The sequence below is a fragment of the Dasypus novemcinctus genome, chromosome 3, assembly GCF_030445035.2.
Source record: "Dasypus novemcinctus isolate mDasNov1 chromosome 3, mDasNov1.1.hap2, whole genome shotgun sequence".
Classification (NCBI taxonomy): Eukaryota; Metazoa; Chordata; class Mammalia; order Cingulata; family Dasypodidae; genus Dasypus; species Dasypus novemcinctus.
This window is the reverse complement of record NC_080675.1, coordinates 42,152,900-42,170,211: the sequence shown is the minus strand read 5'-3', so window position 1 is coordinate 42,170,211 and position 17,312 is coordinate 42,152,900. Positions and strand designations below refer to the sequence as shown.

Sequence of the window (17,312 nt, the reverse complement as noted above, 5' to 3'; positions counted from 1 at the left end):
TTAAACTAAAGACATATTTATGCTTTCTTTGACCCTTTGTGTATTTAGCGAAGTTCCAAGGTCCTTTCAGTAAAATCATTATCAAATGGTGAGTCTTGCCCCATCTTGTTGGTATAGCTATAGAGAGCTGTTGAGTGACAGTGCTTTGCACATAAGCCCAAGTTAAATATTTGTTAAATTCAGATGAATGACCTCAGGTTGAGGATTGCAGTTTAGAATTCTTGATTATTACTGCAGCATTCTTCATTTGCTACAGCCTATTGATTGAAATATTTATTTAAAAATGAAAAACATTCAGTGAACTAAATGTTTTGGCTTTAATTATTTAAGTGGTTTTTTTTTTTTTTTTTTTTTTAAAGATTTATTTATTTATTTAATTTCCCCCCCTCCCCTGGTTGTCTGTTCTTGGTGTCTATTTGCTGCGTCTTGTTTCTTTGTCCGCTTCTGTTGTCGTCAGCGGCACGGGAAGTGTGGGCGGCGCCATTCCTGGGCAGGCTGCACTTTCTTTTCACGCTGGGCGGCTTTCCTCACGGGCGCACTCCTTGCGCGTGGGGCTCCCCCACGTGGGGGACACCCTTGCGTGGCACGGCACTCCTTGCGCGCATCAGCACTGCGCATGGGCCAGTTCCACACGGGTCAAGGAGGCCCGGGTTTGAACCACGGACCTCCCATATGGTAGACGGACGCCCTAACCACTGGGCCAAAGTCCGTTTCCCTTAAGTGGTATTTTAATCATCTATTGTTCCATTAGAAAATGACCACTAAAGTTTAGCAGCTTGAAACAACAAACATATATTATCTCACGTAGTTTCTGAGGGTTAGGAACTAGGAGCAGCTTAGCTAGGTGGCTTGGGCTCAGGGTTGCTTATGAGGTTGCAGCCAAACTGTTGTCCAGGGCTGCAGACCTCTCAAAGTTTGGGACTGAAGAATCCACTTCTAAGCTCACTCACATAGTTGTTGACAGGCCTCAGTTCCTTGATGGCTATTACTTCACTACGTGGACCTCTCTGTAGGTAAGCTCACAATGGAGCAACTTGCTTCCCCCAGAATGGGTGATCTGAGAGAAAGCCAGCAAACGAGAGCATGCCCATGGTGGAAGCCATAGTTTTTTATAACCTACTCTCAGAAATGTTGTACTATCATTTTGTCATATGCTATTGGTCACATAATTCAACCCTGATACAATGTTGGAGGGGACTGTACAAGGATGTGATTACCAGGTAGTGGGGATCAATATGGGCCGTTTTCGAGACGGCCATCACAAGTAGTTTTACTCTAGCATATGGGAACCAAGGAATGAACTAAATAAAATGTTTTGGTCTATTACACAAAGAGTGCAGTATATATAGAAGAGCTGCAAAGAAGTTATATTCATTGAATTCTTGCAATCATTATTGTAACCTAGGGAAGAACAGTTTGTTATTATTTTTGTTTGATTAACTTTTCCAGTACCCTGTTGTTGTTGTTTTAAATTATATCTTAAATATTTTACTGCTTCTGTAGGATTGAATCTTTGGAAGAAGAAATTATTTCAAAGGGAGTCAAACTTGTGATTATTGATTCTGTTGCTTCTGTGGTCAGAAAGGAGTTTGATACACAACTTCAAGGAAATCTGAAAGAAAGAAACAAGTTTTTGGCAAGAGAAACAGCCTCATTGAAGTATTTGGCTGAGGAATTTTCAATCCCAGTAAGTTTTTTTCCTCTCTTTTTTTCCTTTCTTTTCTTTTCTCTTTTTTAACATTAGATTAATTGACTTATAGTATCAGGTAATAATATTATAGGAAAATAAAAAACATGACTTTTTAAAGGTCATATATACTGTGTAATTTCTATAGCACATAGCTAATAGCAAATATTACCATCTTAAAGTTCATTTGATGAAATTAGTACCCTTTTTACAATTTGAGCCTAGGACAGATTTGTAGGTTGATTTTTAAAATTTCCTATAGTTGCTCCTCTTCTTCCCTGTCATTGGTTAGTCTTTATGCATGCTTTATATTACTTTGTCACACTGAGATAACTATTAAGTATTAAAACTCCATGAATTTGCCTAGGTCTGTTTCTGTGCAGTTTCTTTTATGACAATGGTTGTTAAGTTTTCTGAGGATTTTGGGTTTAGGTCTGGTGTTTTTTGCTGTTTTGTAGTTCTGTACGTACTTTAATTCTGGTGTTCAGTGATATTTTGTACACAGTAGAATTTGGTTTGGTTTGCTTCAAATGGCCATAGGTTGACTTTTAATGAATGTTTGGAATGATTGTAAGCAAGTGCCAGTAAAAATATCATGAAAAATTACTGTTGGTATGCCTTTCTGTAGTGGTAATTGTCATCAGGAAATCTGAAGACGAGGGCATATTACAAGAGTTTGTGGTGCGTAGGCTACAAGAAATAAATGTGTATTTGGATTAAGCCTTTTATTATCTGAAGAATTCATTTTGGCTTCAGATCATTAGTTGATTACTTAAATTCAGCATTATATTTGTTCATTTAGTGAATTTCAGCATGTTTTACCATTTACAAACGTTTAATTAATACATTTCTTTAAGTAGATTTTTGCATATAGCTCAATTAAATTTAATTAATATTCTATCATGACTTCTGTTATTTAGGAAAGGAACTTACTTTATTCAAGATAAGTTTTCAAGAGCAAGTCTTTGATTATACTAAATGCATTCTTTTGTCTTTTGGGTGCTATGATAAAATTTTAAAAATCATTTTACCAGTTATACATGGCTATACTTTATCTTCAGAAAGCATCTTAAATGATAGGCATGCATATTAATAACAATGTTCGGATATAACTTTTTATACACAAATCTTGAAATTCTTAAAAGTAAACTGTAAGTCTTAAGTGGATCATTCACTGAATTTTCACATGATGAACACATGGTATACACTTCACCTATGATCAGAAATAGAATATTATCAATATTCCTGGTAGCTTCTCTTATGTTACTAATTTCTATCTTCCCAAGTTGACCATTCTCCTGACTTCTAACATCATAGAAGTATTTTGCATGTTTTTGAACTTTATGTATATGGAATCATATAGTATATGTGTTCTTTTGTGTCTGGTTTCTTCACTCAACATTATATTTGTGAGATTCATTCATGTCATTGTGGTAGCAATTGTTCATTCCTTTCTATTGCTTTGTAATGTTCCATTGTATGGTTATACCACAAATTATATATTCATTTTCTTGCTAATGGTCATTTGGATTATTTTCAGTTTCTGGCTGTTGCAGTGATACTGTTACATATATATTCAATTTCTATTTGATTTATACCTGGGAGTTGAGTTGCTGGGTCATGGAGTATGCATGCATATGTTTAGCTTTAATAATAGATAATTTCCCAAAGTAGTTGGACTGATTTCACTCCCAGCAGCAGTGTGTGGGAGAGTTCCCTTTCTTCCACAGCTTCACTAGCATTTAGTACAGTTAAGCTTTTCAATTTTAGCCATGCATCATTTCAACAGAATATAAAATTCCTAAATGATATAAAATTTTGTTATGATTTTATAATTTTTTTATTTGTTATTGGAAAATTAAAAGCTTGGATCTTAGTAACATTAAGAATATGTGCAAAAAAAAAAAAAAGATTATGTGCAAATAGTATAAATTATCATGCAGCCCTTGAAATTTATAAACCCAAGCAAGGAGTCAAGAGAGAAAATGTGGCATAAAGAAAGTATTGCATATTTTAATGACTTTTAAAAACCTTTGTATTTTGAAATAATTTCAAACTTAAAAGAGAGTTACAAAAATAATCCAAAATCCGTACATAGAACTCTACCATATCCCCCACCCAGCTATGCAGATTCACCAACTTTTAACATTTACCACACTTGAAGTAGCATTCTCTCACTCCCTCCTTTCTCTCCTCTTCCTTTCTCTCAAAATTTCTTTCATCTCTCTCTTTGTATCTATCTGTATCTCTCTATCATCATCTGTCTGTCATCTGTTTTATTTTCTAACCATTTGAGTGTAGGTTATATATAGCATGCTCATTGAACACTTATGTAACCACCTTAAATACAGTTATCAAGTTAAGAAATTTAGCATTGATATAAAGCTTACAGTCTTTATTCTAATATTTTCATATGTCCCAACAATGTCCCTTTGGTTATTTTCTCCTCCATTATTAGATCCAACCTAGGGTCATATATTGCATTTGTTTGTCATTGTCTCTTCAGTCTCTCTTTCCCTTTTTTTTTTTTTTCTTCTTCTTCTTCTTTGTACCAGGGTCAGGGATTGAACCCTGGGCCTTATATATGAGAAACTGGCACTCAACCACTGAGCCACCTTGGCTCCCCTAGAAAGGTTTGTTTGCTTGTTGTTTGTTTTTTTGTTTTTAGGAAGCACCAGAGACCAAATCAGGCACCTCCCATGTGGGAAGCAGGTCCTCAACCACTTGAACCACATCGGCTCTCTCCGCTTTTTTTTAGAATTATGGTAACATTCATTCAACATAAAATTTCCCTTTGTAACCACTACCAAGCATACAATTCAGTGAGATTAATTATATTCACAATGTTGGGCTACCATCAATATCATTCATTACCAGAACTTTTTCTTCACCTAAAATGGAAACTCTTGTCCTGGGTGGTACTGCAGGGACAGTTACCGGACAATGTATGTTCTCCCATGGCCCACTGGGTGGACTGTGAGAGAGTGTGGGCTATGGTGTGGACCATTGACCATGAGGTGCAGCGGTGTTCAGAGATGTAGTCACCAAATGCAATGACTGTCTCATGATGATGGAGGAGGTTGTTGTTATTGGGGGGAGGGGTGGGCTGAGGGTTGTGGGAGGTATATGGGGACCTCATATTTTTTGAATGTAACATTAAAAAATCAAATAAAGACAATAAAAATAAAAATAAAATAAAATAAAATGGAAACTCTGGAATCATCAAACAGTAACAGCCCATTCCCACCCTAACCCACCCCTGGTCATTTGAAATCCATTTTCTCTCATTTTGAAATTTTTTTTGCTTATTCTACGTATTTCATATAAGTGAAATCATATAGGTAATATTCGTCCTTCTGTGTCTGTGGCATATTACACTCAAGGTGATGACTTCAAGATTCATCCATGTTGCATTTTATCTGAACTTTATTCCTTTTTACAATTGAATAATATTCCAATAATATAATATTCCATATGTATATTCCACATTTTATTTATTCATTCAGCTGTTGATGGACACTTGGGTTGCTTCTACCTTTTGACAATTGTGAATAATGTTGCAATGAACACTGGGTACAAATATCTTTTTGAGTCCCTGCTTTCAATTCTTTTGACTTATATATCTAGAAGCAGAATTACCTAGTAGTCCTATACTTAACTTTTTGAGGAATCACTAGACTTTTCCACAATGGCTGTATCATTTTATATTCCTACCAATAATATATTAAGGTGATTCTCCATATCCTTGTCAACACTTGTTATTTTCCATTAAACATTTTTTAATAATAGCTATTCTAGTGGGTGTAAGGTGGTATCTTCCCCCCCCCCTTTTTTTCTTTATTAGAGAAGTTGTGGGTTTACAGAACAATTATGAATAAAATACAGGATTCCTGTATACCACCCTACCACCAACAACTTGCATTGTTGTGGAACATTCATTATAATTGATGATAGGAAATTTTTGTAATTGTACTATTAATTAAAGCCCATGGTTCAACTAAGGGTTCCCTCTTTATGTAGTATAGTTCCATGGAAGTTTAAAAATTTTTTATTGTTACCATATATACATTCTACTATTTTCCCTTTCAGTCACATTCAGTTCTATATTTTGGTGCTGTTAATTGTATTCACAATGTTGTGCTATCATCATGTCCATCCATAACCAAATGTTTCCATCATTCCAAATAGGAAACCTATATATTTAAAGCCTTTACTTTTCATTACCTATCCCTTCCCCGTCCCCTGGTAACCTGTATTCTAGATTCTGGTGTATGAATTTTGCTTATTCTAGTTGTTTCAAATCAGTGAGATCATACAATAATTGTCCTTTTAAGTCTGTCTTTTTTCACTTAACATGATGTCTTTCAGGTTCATCCATTTTGTTACATGTGTCAGGACTTAATTCCTTTTTACAGTTGAATAATATTCCATTGTATGTATATACCACATTTTATTATCCATTCAGCTGTTGATGGACTCTTGGGTTGCTTCCAACTTGTGGCAATTGTGAATAAGCTGCTATGAACATCAGTGTGCAAATATCTGTTCAAGTCCCGGCTTTCACTTCTTTTGGGTATATACCTAATAGTGGGATAGCAGTGTTCCTATTTCTCTGCATCCTATCCAACAACTGTTATTTTCTGTTTTTCTAGTAGCAGCTATGCTAAAGGGCATGAAATGGTATCACATTGTGGCTCTGATTTGCATTTTCCTGATGGCCATCTTTTCATGTGCTTTCTGGCCATTTGTGTATCTTTTTTGGAGACATATCTATTCAAGTCTTTTGCCCATTTTTAAATTGGGTTGTTTGTCTTTTTGTTGTGAACTTTGAAGGATTTCTTTATATATTGTTTTGTTTTTGTTTTAAAGATTTATTTTATTTACTTATTTATTTCTCCTCACCCCCTCATTGTTTGCACTTACTGAGTGCTGTCTTTTTTTTTACTTTCACCCCTCCCTCTCTGCCTCCCCTGCCCTGCTGTATTTTGTTGTCTGTGTCCATTCTCTGTGTGATCTTCTGTATCTGTTTATCTTTTTCTGTCTCCTCTTATCATTTTTCTCCTCTAGGATTCAACGGGATTTGATCCTGGGGACCTCTGATGTGGAGAAAGATTCCTTGTCACTTGCACCACCTCTGTTCCTGGTTTCTGCTGTGCTTTACCTTGACTCTCTCCATATCTCTTTTGTTGCGTCATCATCTTGCTGCATGACTCAGTTGTGCAGGCACTGGCTTGATGTGTGGACGCTTGCTGTGTAGGCACTCTTTCTGTTTTGTTTTTTTTTTCTTTTTGACCAGGAGGCCCCAGGGATTGAACCCAGATCCTCCCATATGGTAGGCAGAAGCCTTATCACTTGAGCCACATCCACTTCCCTATGTGCTGTATCTTTAGGTGGCACTGGGAACTGAACCCAGGACTTCTGATATGGGAGGGAGGCACATAATCACTTGAGCCACCTCTGTTCCTGTTTAGTTGTGTCTCTCATTATGTTTTTACTCCTTGTGTCTTTTGTTGCTTCATCTTGTTGCATCAGCTTGCTGTGCCTGCCTATTACAACAGCTCGCTATCTTGCTCCTTTTTTTTTAGGAGGCACTGGGAACCTCTGCTCCCTGCTTTGTTGTGTCTCTTATTATGTTTTTCTTCCCATGTCACTTGTTGTATCAGCTTGTTGTATCAGCTTGCTGCACCCATCTGTCATGCCAGTTCATTGTATTCTTTAGGAGGCACTAGGAACTGAACCGTGGACCTCCCATGTGGTAGGCAGGAGCTCAGTTGTCTAAGTCATATCTGCTTCCTTCTTTATATATTCTGGATATTAATTCTTTGTAAGATATGTGGTTTCCAAATATTTTCTTCCATTGTGTAGGTTGTCATTTTACTTTCATGATAAAGCCCTTTGGGGAACAAGAAGTTTTAATGAAATCTCATTTGCCTATTTTTTCTTTTGTTTTTGTTTGGTTGTAAAGTCTAAGAAACCATTGCCTGACACAAGATCCTGAAGATGCTTCCCTACAATTTTTTTTCTAGGCTAGTTCTTATATTAAGGTCTTTGACCCATTTTGAGTTGATTTTTGTGTATGGTATGAGGTAGGGGTCTAGGGGTTTTCCTTCATGTTTTTACAGATTGAGATCCAATTTTCCCAACACAATTTGTTGAAGATACTATTTTTTCCCAGTTGAGTGGTCTTTGCCATCTTGAAAAAAATCAACTGGCTATACACATGAGGGTCTGTTTCTGAACTCTCAATCCAATTCCATTGGTCTCTATATCTATCCTTGTGCCAGTACCATACTTTCTTAAAATAAAAAAAATTTAAAATCACTGTAGCTCTGTAATAAGCTTTAAAGCCAGAAAGTTTGAGTCCTCCAACTTTGTTCTTCTTTTTCAAGATGGTTTTGGCTATTTGGAGCCCTTTACCTTTCCAAATAAATATGATGATCGGCTTTTCTATTTCAGCAAAGTAGGCTGTTGAAATTTTTATTGGGATTGCTTTGAATCTGTAAACTGTTTTGGGTAGCATTGACTTCTTAAAGATATTTAGTCTTCTAATCCATGAGCATGGAATATCCTTCCATTTATTTAGCTCTTCTTTGATTTCTTTTAGCAAAGTTTTTAGTTTTCTATGTATGTCTTTTACATCCCTGGTTAAATTTATTCCTAGATATTTGATTCTTTTATTTGCTATTGTATATGGATTTTTAAAAATTTTCCTCCCAAGATTGCTCATTACTAATCTATAGAAGCACTACTGATTTTTGTGTGTTGATCTTATACCCTGCCACTTGCTGGATTTATTAGCTCTAGTAGCTTTGTTACAGATTTTTCAGGGTTTTCTGTATGTAGGATCATAGAGTGAAAGTTTTACTTTTTCCTTTTTAATTTGGATGCCTTTTATTTCTTTTTCTTACCTGATTTCTCTGAGTACAATTTTGAATAATAGTGGTGACAGTAGGTATCCTTGTCTTGCTCCAGATATTAGAGGGAAAGCTTTTATTCTTTCACCTTGGAATATGATATTAACTGTGGGTTTTTAATATTTGCGTAAGAAGGGATGCTGGATGTTTTCAAATGCCTTTTCTGCATTGAGATGATCACGTGTTTTTGTTTTTGTTTTTCCTTTTATTTTATTAATGTGTTTGTATTACAACAATTGATTTTATAATGTTGAACCCTCCTTGCATACCAGGGATAAATCCCACTTGATCATGGTGTATAATCCTTTTAATGTGATGTTGGATTCTATTTGCTAGTATTTTTTTTTTTTTGAGGATTTATGCATCTATATTCATAAGAGAAATTGGTCTGTAATTTTCTTTTCTTGTAGTACCTTTTTTTTTTTTTTTTGATTTTGGTGTTAGGATGATGTTGGCCTTATAGACTGATTGAATGTTTTGGAAGAGTTTGAGCAGGACTGGTATTAATTCCTCTTGGAATGTTTGGTAAAATTCACCTGTGAAGCCATCTGGTCCTGGACTTTTCTTTTTTGGGAAGATTTTGATGACTGATCCACTGTCTTTACTTAGAGTTGTTCTATTGAGGTCTTCAGTTTCTTGTAGGATCAGTGTAGGTTGCTTGTGTCTTTCTAGGAATTTATTTCATCTAGGTTATCTAATTTTTTTGGCTTACAGTTGTTCATAGTATCCTGTTTTGATCCTTTTTATTTCTGTGGGGTCATTAGTTATGTCCTCCATCTCATTTCTGATTTTATCAATTTTTGTCTTCTCTTTTTTTTCCCCTTGTCTGTCTAGCTAATAGTTTGTCAATTTTATTGATCTTTTTACAGAATCAACTTTTGGTTTTGTTAATGCTCTCTCTTGGTTTTTAATTCTTTATTTCAGTTATTTCTGCTCTAATATTTGTTATTTCTTTTCTTCTTGCTTTGGGTTCAGTTTGCTTTTTTTTCCCCTAGTTCCTCCAGGTGTGTATTAATAATTAGGTTTTTTATTTTAGCTCTTTCTTCTTTTTTAATGTAAGCATTTAGGGCTCTAAATTTCTTTCACACTGCCTTTGCTACACCCCTTAAATTTAGACATGTTGTGTCCTCATTTTTATTTGTCTGAAGATATTAACTAATTTCCCTTGTTCTCTTCTTTTACCTATTGATTGTTTTAGAGTATATTATTTAAATTTCATGTATTTCTGCATTTTCCAGTTCTCTTCCTGTTTTTCTTTTCTTTCTAGCTTCATTCCATTATGGCCAGATAAGATGCTTTGTGTAATTTCAATATTTTAAAATTTATTGAGACTTCCTTTGTGAACCAACATGTGGTCTGACCTGGAGAATGAGTGATTCATGTGCACTTGAGAAGAATGTAAAGATTGCTGTTTTGGGGTACAATAGTTTGTATATGTCTGATGGATCTAGTTCACTTATCATGTTATTCAGGTTCTCTGTTTCCTTACCTACTGTCTAGATAGTCTATCTGTTGATGGGAGGTGTATTGAAATTTCAACTACTATTATATATCTCCCTTCAGTTTTGACAGTGTTTGCCTCATGTATTTTAGAGTAAGGTGGTTAGGTACATATATATTTATGATTTTATTCCTTCTTTTTGGATTGACCTTTTTATTAATATATAGTGTCCTTCTTTGTCTTTTATAACTTAAAGTCTATTTTGTTCAATATTTATATCACCACCCCAGCTCTTTTTTGGTTACTATATGCTTGGTTTATCTTTTCAATTCTTTTATTTTTAACCTACTAGTGTCTTTGTGTCTAAGTTGAGTCTCTAAAGAACATACAGTTGGGTCATGTTATTTTTATCTATTCTGCCTACCTGTGCCTTTATAATGTTGAGGAAGTTCCCTTTTATTCCTAGTTTTCTAGACTTTTAGATGCTGGATTTTGTCAAATGCCTTCTGCACCACCTGAGATAGTATGCAACTCCGACAGCCCTGGAGCAGTTAATGTCTGCTGCTAAGATTTCCACTATAGATGCAAGAAAAAGAAGTCCTCGGGCTTTCTGTCTGTCTGGTTATGGCAGCCAAGATTGAATGGAGGTAGCTCAACGTATAGAGCGTCTGCCTACCATATGGGAGGGTCCAGGGTTTGATACCCAGGTCCTCCTAATCCGTGTGGTGGGCTGGCCCACAGCAGTGCTGCTGTGCATAAGGAGTGCCATGCCCATGTGCAAGGGTGCGCTCTGCAAGGAGAACCGCCCTGCGTGAAAAAAAGCGCAGCCTGCCCTGGACTGGCACTGCACACACACAAAGCTGACTCAGCAAGATGACATAACAAAAAAGAGACACAGTTTCCCGGTGTCACTGGGGGTGCAAGCAGACACAGAAGAACACACAGCAAGTGGACACAGGGAGCAGACATCGGGGTGGGGGGTGGGGTGAGGGAATAAATAAAATAAATCCTTAAAAAAAAGAAAAAAGATTGAATGGGGGAATCCAGGAAATTCTAAAAATGGGAAAGAGGAAATAATCTTTGCAACTCAAATGAACTTAAAAACAGCAAATAAGCAGTGTAACTGTGGGGCGATGGAAGTGTTCCACAAGATCATGCAATGATGGATATAAGACATGTTAAATTACACCAGAAACGTATAGAAGTCTGTAGGCTAAAATGTAAACCATAATGTAAAACATAAGGTAACTGAAAATTTAGAAAATTGTATAGTGTAAAATATAAACCATAACGTAAACCCAAAGAGAACCATGTTGAAAGCTATTGTTTCAATATCTGTACATCAGCTGCAGCAAATATAATATGAACATGTAAAAAGATCATTGCTGGGGAAGGGACAAAGGGTTTGATGTTGGATATGTGGGAGTACCATATGTTGTATATGTGAATTACTGTGATCTAAAACTTATGTGAAGACAAACTTAATAATTAGGAAAAAAAAATAAAGAAAGGATGTAGACACTGAGGAAGAAATGGAAGAAATTTCCTTGCCACTGTACATACAGGGCAATACCTATACCAGTGATGAAAGGCAAAATGTCAAAAACAAAGCTTTTACATTTTTTTATTTTTTGATACCCCAATTTATTTTTCCTTTATTTTATTTTTCTAAATTACTGTGTATTCTATATCTAACCTTTAAACCCATCACTATATTCCATTTTACTATTAATGGAACCTGGCAATATATTGGACTTCCTTTTTGAAGAAGTTTTGGACTACAGAGAGGTTCATCTATGGTGGGGAAGGAGCACTTGTGTGGGGTGTTATTGGTGGGTAGCACATGGTTGGGAGGGAGTTCTCTAGGACATGTATACAGGGTACATAGAAAGGTTTGGATATTTTCGTAGTGGTTTCAGTTGGAAATGACAGCTGAGAGAGTGCTGAGTTCCTGGCCAGGGGAGTTCTATCACATTCCCCAATGGAACAGCAACAATCCCCCAAGTGCAATGGCAAAGACTAACAAAGATGGATAGTCCAACGATGAGCCCTTGATACTGATGGCTCTGATTATGAGCCTGTGTGCCTGAAATACGAACTAGACCTAGAGCTTTGGGATGCCTAAGAGTTACCTCCTAAGAGCCTCCATGTTGCTCAAATGTGGCCACTCTTTAAGCCAAACTCAGTATGTAGATGCATTGCCTTCCACCCAGTGTGGGACATGACTCCCAGGGATGAGCCTCCCTGGTGCTGAGGGATTATTACCAAGCACCAGCTGATGATGTAACTAGAAAAAGACCTTGAATAAAGGGGTCAACTCAGACCGGCAGAATATCTCAGCCTACATGTAATATCAGGTATTAAAACTGCTTTTTGACTTTGGATAAAAGGGGGAAATGGAAAGGAAAAGTGAGTTTATATTGCTATGAGTATCCAAAAAAGAGTTGGGAAGTCATCAGAGGGGTGATGCTTATGCATGCCTCAGCAGGGTACCAGAGACAGCCAAGGTAGATGGAAACCCAGGTGCTAGTTCTCCTGAGGGCTTCAGAGACCCACAGGTTCTATGGTCATGGCAGATGGCTCTGGAGTTCAGGACCATGTCCTGGTAGGACCAGCCCTACTTTGGAGTTTGTGTTCCTGAGGGTGATGGAGTTGGACTCAGATATGACTTTTCTACACATGCCTCTTCTGTTATTTTTGCCAGACCTGTGGTTGGCATTTGGGTTGGTATATACTCAGGAGACCTGAATCTCTGAACTGTCCGTGTGACAGCCAGGCCCTGGGCCTCAGCAGACTTGCAGCTCCTACCCTCTGGTTTGTTAGACTTATCCTTTCCAGCTGACAGGAAGGTGAAGAGGGTCAACCACCACACCAGGGAGCCAAGAGTGCCTACAGCTGCAAGCTGGAGAATTGCATCCATCATCCATGTAGAATCTAAGCCCCTCTTAATGTAGAGGGGGACTGAACGTAACCATCCCAGGGTCCACAGGATGGAGGAATAGAGTATGGATTAGAGCAGACTTAATTGGTGTTCTGCTGGGGAACTGTTGTGATTAGGAAGGGAAGAAATTGTAGTAGTGATGTGGAGAGGGTGGCCATGGTGGCTGCTGATGGTAGGGAGATGGAAGAAGAGATATGATGTGGGGGCATTTTCAGGATTTGGAGTTATTCTGGGTGGTGCTGCAGGGACGGATGCTGGATGTTGTGTGTCCTGCTGTGGCCCCACTGGGTGGACTGGGGGAGAGTGTGAACTACAATGTGGACCACTATTCATGTGGTGCAGAAGTGCTCCAGAATGTATTTCCCAGGTGCAGTGGATGTGCCGCAATGATAGAAGAGGTTGTTGGGAAGCGGACTTGGCCCAGTGGTTAGGGCATCTGTCTACCACATGGGAGGTCCGCGGTTCAAACCCTGGGCCTCCTTGACCCATGTGCAGCTGACCCATGCACAGTGCTGATGAGCGCAAGGAGTGCTGTGCCACTCAGGGGTGTCCCCTGCTTAGGGGAGTCCCACGCGCAAGGAGTGTGCCCCGTAAGGAGAGCCACCCAGCGCGAAAGAAAGTGCAGCCTGCCTGAGAATGGTGCCACCCACACGGAGAGCTGACACAAGATGACACAACAGAAAGAAACACAGATTCCCATAGCAGAAACAGACAAAGAAGAACGCGCAGCCAATGGACACAGAGAACAGACAACTGGGTTGGGGGAGAAGGGGAGAGAAATACATAAATAAATAAATCTTGGAAAAAAAAGAAGAGGTTGTTGATGTGGGAGGGGTGGGGTGGGTGGGGTGGGGGGTATATGGGGACTTCATATTTTTTTAATGTAACATTTAAAAGAAAATGAAGAAAAAACAAACAAACAAACAAACAGCAAATAGCCTTCTTACTCCACAAAAGGAGTCTGAGGTTTGGATTTACGTGAGAAGTATTGGACAACGATGTTCCATACACTCATGCCTTCTGGTAAAGCTTTAACAACTTTGAAAGGTTAAAAAAAAAACTGGATTAAAAGCCAGCCAGTGGTTCTTCCCTTTGGAAAAAAAAAAAACTGAGATAGCCATGTGATTTTCCCCCCTCCTTTATGTGGTGTATCATATCAATTGATTTTCTTATGTTCAACCAGCCTTGCATTCCTGGTATAAATCCCACCTGACTGTGGTGTGTAATCCCTTTTTTTAATTTTAAAGATTTATTTATTTTTATTTATTTCTCTCCCCTTCCCCACCCCCCAGTTGTTTGCTCTCTGTGTCCATTCGCTGTGTGTTCTTCTGTGACCACTTCTATCCTTATCAGCGGCACCAGGAATCTGTGTTTCTTTTTGTTGCGTCATCTTGTTGTGTCAGCTTTCCGTGTGTGCGGTGCCATTCCTGGGCAGGCTGCACTTTGTTTCGTGCTGGGCTGTTCTCCTTATGGGGCGCACTCCTTGTGCGTGGGGCTCCCCTACACAGGGGACACCCCTGTATGGCATGGCACTCCTTGCGCACATCAGCACTGCACATGGGCCAGGTCCACACAGGCCAAGGAGGCCTGGGGTTTGAACCACGGACCTCCCATGTGGTAGGCGGATGCCCTATCCATTGGGCCAAGTCCGCCTCCTTGTAATCCTTTCAATGTGCTGTTGTGTTTGATTTGTTCATATTTTGTTGAAGATCTTTGATTATATATTCATAAGCAATAATGATTTATAATTTTCTTTTATCTTGATATCTTATTTTGCCTTTGTTGATGCTGGCCTCATAGAGGGAGTTAGAAAATGTTCCTTCTCCTTCAATTTTTAAAAAGTATGTGGAGGATTGATATTAAGTCTTTTTTGAATGTTGGTTAAAATTCATAAGTGAGGCCATCTGGTCCCAGCCTACTGTTTTTTGGGAGTTTTTTGATTACTGATTCAATCTTTTTACTTGTTATTGGTCTGTTGAGAACTTATATTTCTTCTTGAGTCAGTCTAATTTTTAGCCTACAATTGTTCATAGTACCTTCTTATAATTACTTTTATTTTTGTAAGGGTCATAATCATATCTCCCCTTTCATTTTTGATTTGTGTTTTATACATTCTCTCTTCTTTTTCTGTCTAGCTAAAGGTTTGTTGATTTTATTGATCTTTTCAAAGAACCAACTCTTTGTTTCATTGGTTCTGTCTATTGTTTTTCTATTATTTATTTCATTTATCGCCACTCTAATCTTTGTTATTTCCTTCTTCTCACTTTTAGTTTAGTTTACTCTTCTTTTTCTAGTTTCTACCCATAAACTTTCTTTTTTGTTAATGTAGTCATTTATAGCTATACAATTCCCTCTGAGCACCACTTTTGTAACCTCTATAAATTTTGGTTTGTTGTATTTTTGTTTTAATTTGTCTTGAGAGATTTTCTGCTTTTCCTGTGCTTTTCTTTTAGATTCACTGATCATTGAATTGGATTGCTTAGTTTCCACATATTTGTGAATTTTCCAGTTTTTCCCCTGTTATTGATTTCTAGCTTCATCCACTGTGATTGGAGGAGAACTTTGGATAATCCCAATGTTTAAAAAATTTTATTGATACCTGTTTTGTGACCTATATATGGTCTAAACTAAAGAACGATTTGTGGATACTGCTGTTGTTAGATGAAATGTTCTATATGTGTATGTTAGTTTATGGTTTATGTTATTGTTCAAATTTTCTATTTTCTTATTAATCTTCTGTGAAAGTGGTGCGTTGAAGTCTCTTACTATTAATTTAGAACCATCTGTTTCTTCCTTCGAATTTGTCAATGTTTGCTTCACATTTTGTGCCTCTATTTTTAGGCACTTATTTGTTTATAATCATTGTATCTTGATAAATTGACCTTTTTATCAATATACAGTTTACGTCTTTATCACTTTTAACGATTTTTTTTCCTTAAATTTTATTTTGTTTGGCATTAATATATCCCCCACCTTGCTTTGGATACTATTTACATGGGATATTTATTTCATTCTTCCTTTTTCTACCTACTTTATGTCTTTGAATTTCAGGTGAGTCTCTTGTTAGCAGCATATAGTTTGGTCATCTAATTTTTAATCCATTTTGTCAATCTTAACCTTTGGACGGAGTTTAACCCTTTTAGTTTTAAAGTAACTACTCATAATGCAGGACTTTTTTCTGCCATCTGGCTATTTGGTTTTTCTAAGTTTATTACCTTTTGGTTCTGAAATTCTTCCAGTACTGTTTTTTTCTTTTTTCTTTTTTTAACTTAGTCGATCTTTGTAATGAAATCTTTCGAATCCCTTCTTATTTCCTTCTGTACGTATTTTTCATATTTTTCTTTTTGATTACCAATGAGCTTAAATTAAATATCCTCAATCTGTAAAAATTTAGTTTGCTTTGATACAAACTTCAGTAATGTACACAAACTGTGTTCCTATATCCTTCTGTCCTCTACACCTTTACATTGTTCTTGTCACAATCATGTCTGTATACCTTGTATTTCCCAAACCATAGATTTATCATTCTTTTTAATGCAGTTTGCTGTTTAGATCTGTTAAGAAGTAAAAACTAGAGTTACAAATCAAATATACAGTAGTACTGGCATTTATATTTAACAGGTAGTTTCCTTTATCAGAGGTCTATATTTCTTCATGTGCCTTTGATCTATTGCCTGGTTCCTTCTCTTTTTAACCTGAAGAACTTCCTTCCATAATTTGTGTAGTGGCCTAGTGGTGATGAACTTCCTGCTTTTGTTTACCTGTGAATGTCTTAATGTCTTCCTCAATTTTGAAAGATAGTTTTGGTGTTTTTTTTTTTTGTATATAGGACTCTAGGTTGATAATTTTTTTTCTTTCATCATTTTAAATATGTCATTCCACTGACTTCCTTGCCTCCATAGTTTCTGATGAGAAATTGGCACTTAATCTTATTGGAATGCCCTTGTGCATGCTGCATTACTTGTCTTTTGTAGCTCTTAGGCTTCAGTCTTTGTCTTTGTCTTCGTGTGATTATGAATCATGAAGTGAGTTTCTGAGGTTATTCTGTTGACTTTGAGATTATTGGATATATATATTCATGATTTGTTAAATTTGGGAAATTTTTAGCTATTCTTTGAATATTTTTTCTGCCCTTTGTTCTTTTCTGGGACTTCCTTGATGTATATATTGGAATGCTTGATGGTGTCTTGCATGTCTCTTAGGCTCTGTTCATTTTTTGAAATTCTTTTTTCTTTCTGCTCCTCAGATTGAATAAGTTCAATTTTCCTATCTTCAAGTTCATGTATTCTTTCTTCTTAAAATGCTGTTGAACCCCTCTAGGGAATGCCC

At 37.0% G+C, this 17,312-nt stretch overlaps 1 protein-coding gene and 1 non-coding gene across 5 annotated transcripts in view; both read left to right on the top strand.

The window, feature by feature from the left end:
• RAD51B (RAD51 paralog B) overlaps window positions 1-17,312 on the top strand; it is a 744,701-nt gene that overhangs the window by 109,200 nt on the left and 618,189 nt on the right. For all 4 annotated transcript variants that reach the window (XR_011648315.1, XM_004477314.4, XM_071213852.1 and 1 more), the window contains exon 7: window positions 1,504-1,687. Coding sequence is in view for 3 of the 4 variants with exons in the window: in XM_004477314.4 (XP_004477371.1) it covers window positions 1,504-1,687 (184 nt within the window). In the remaining variant the exon portion in view is untranslated. The remainder of the gene's footprint in view (window positions 1-1,503; window positions 1,688-17,312) is intronic.
• On the top strand, window positions 10,568-10,695 carry LOC111760203 (small nucleolar RNA SNORA31). Its single transcript, XR_002793961.1, has one exon. It is a non-coding gene; the product is annotated as a small nucleolar RNA SNORA31 (small nucleolar RNA).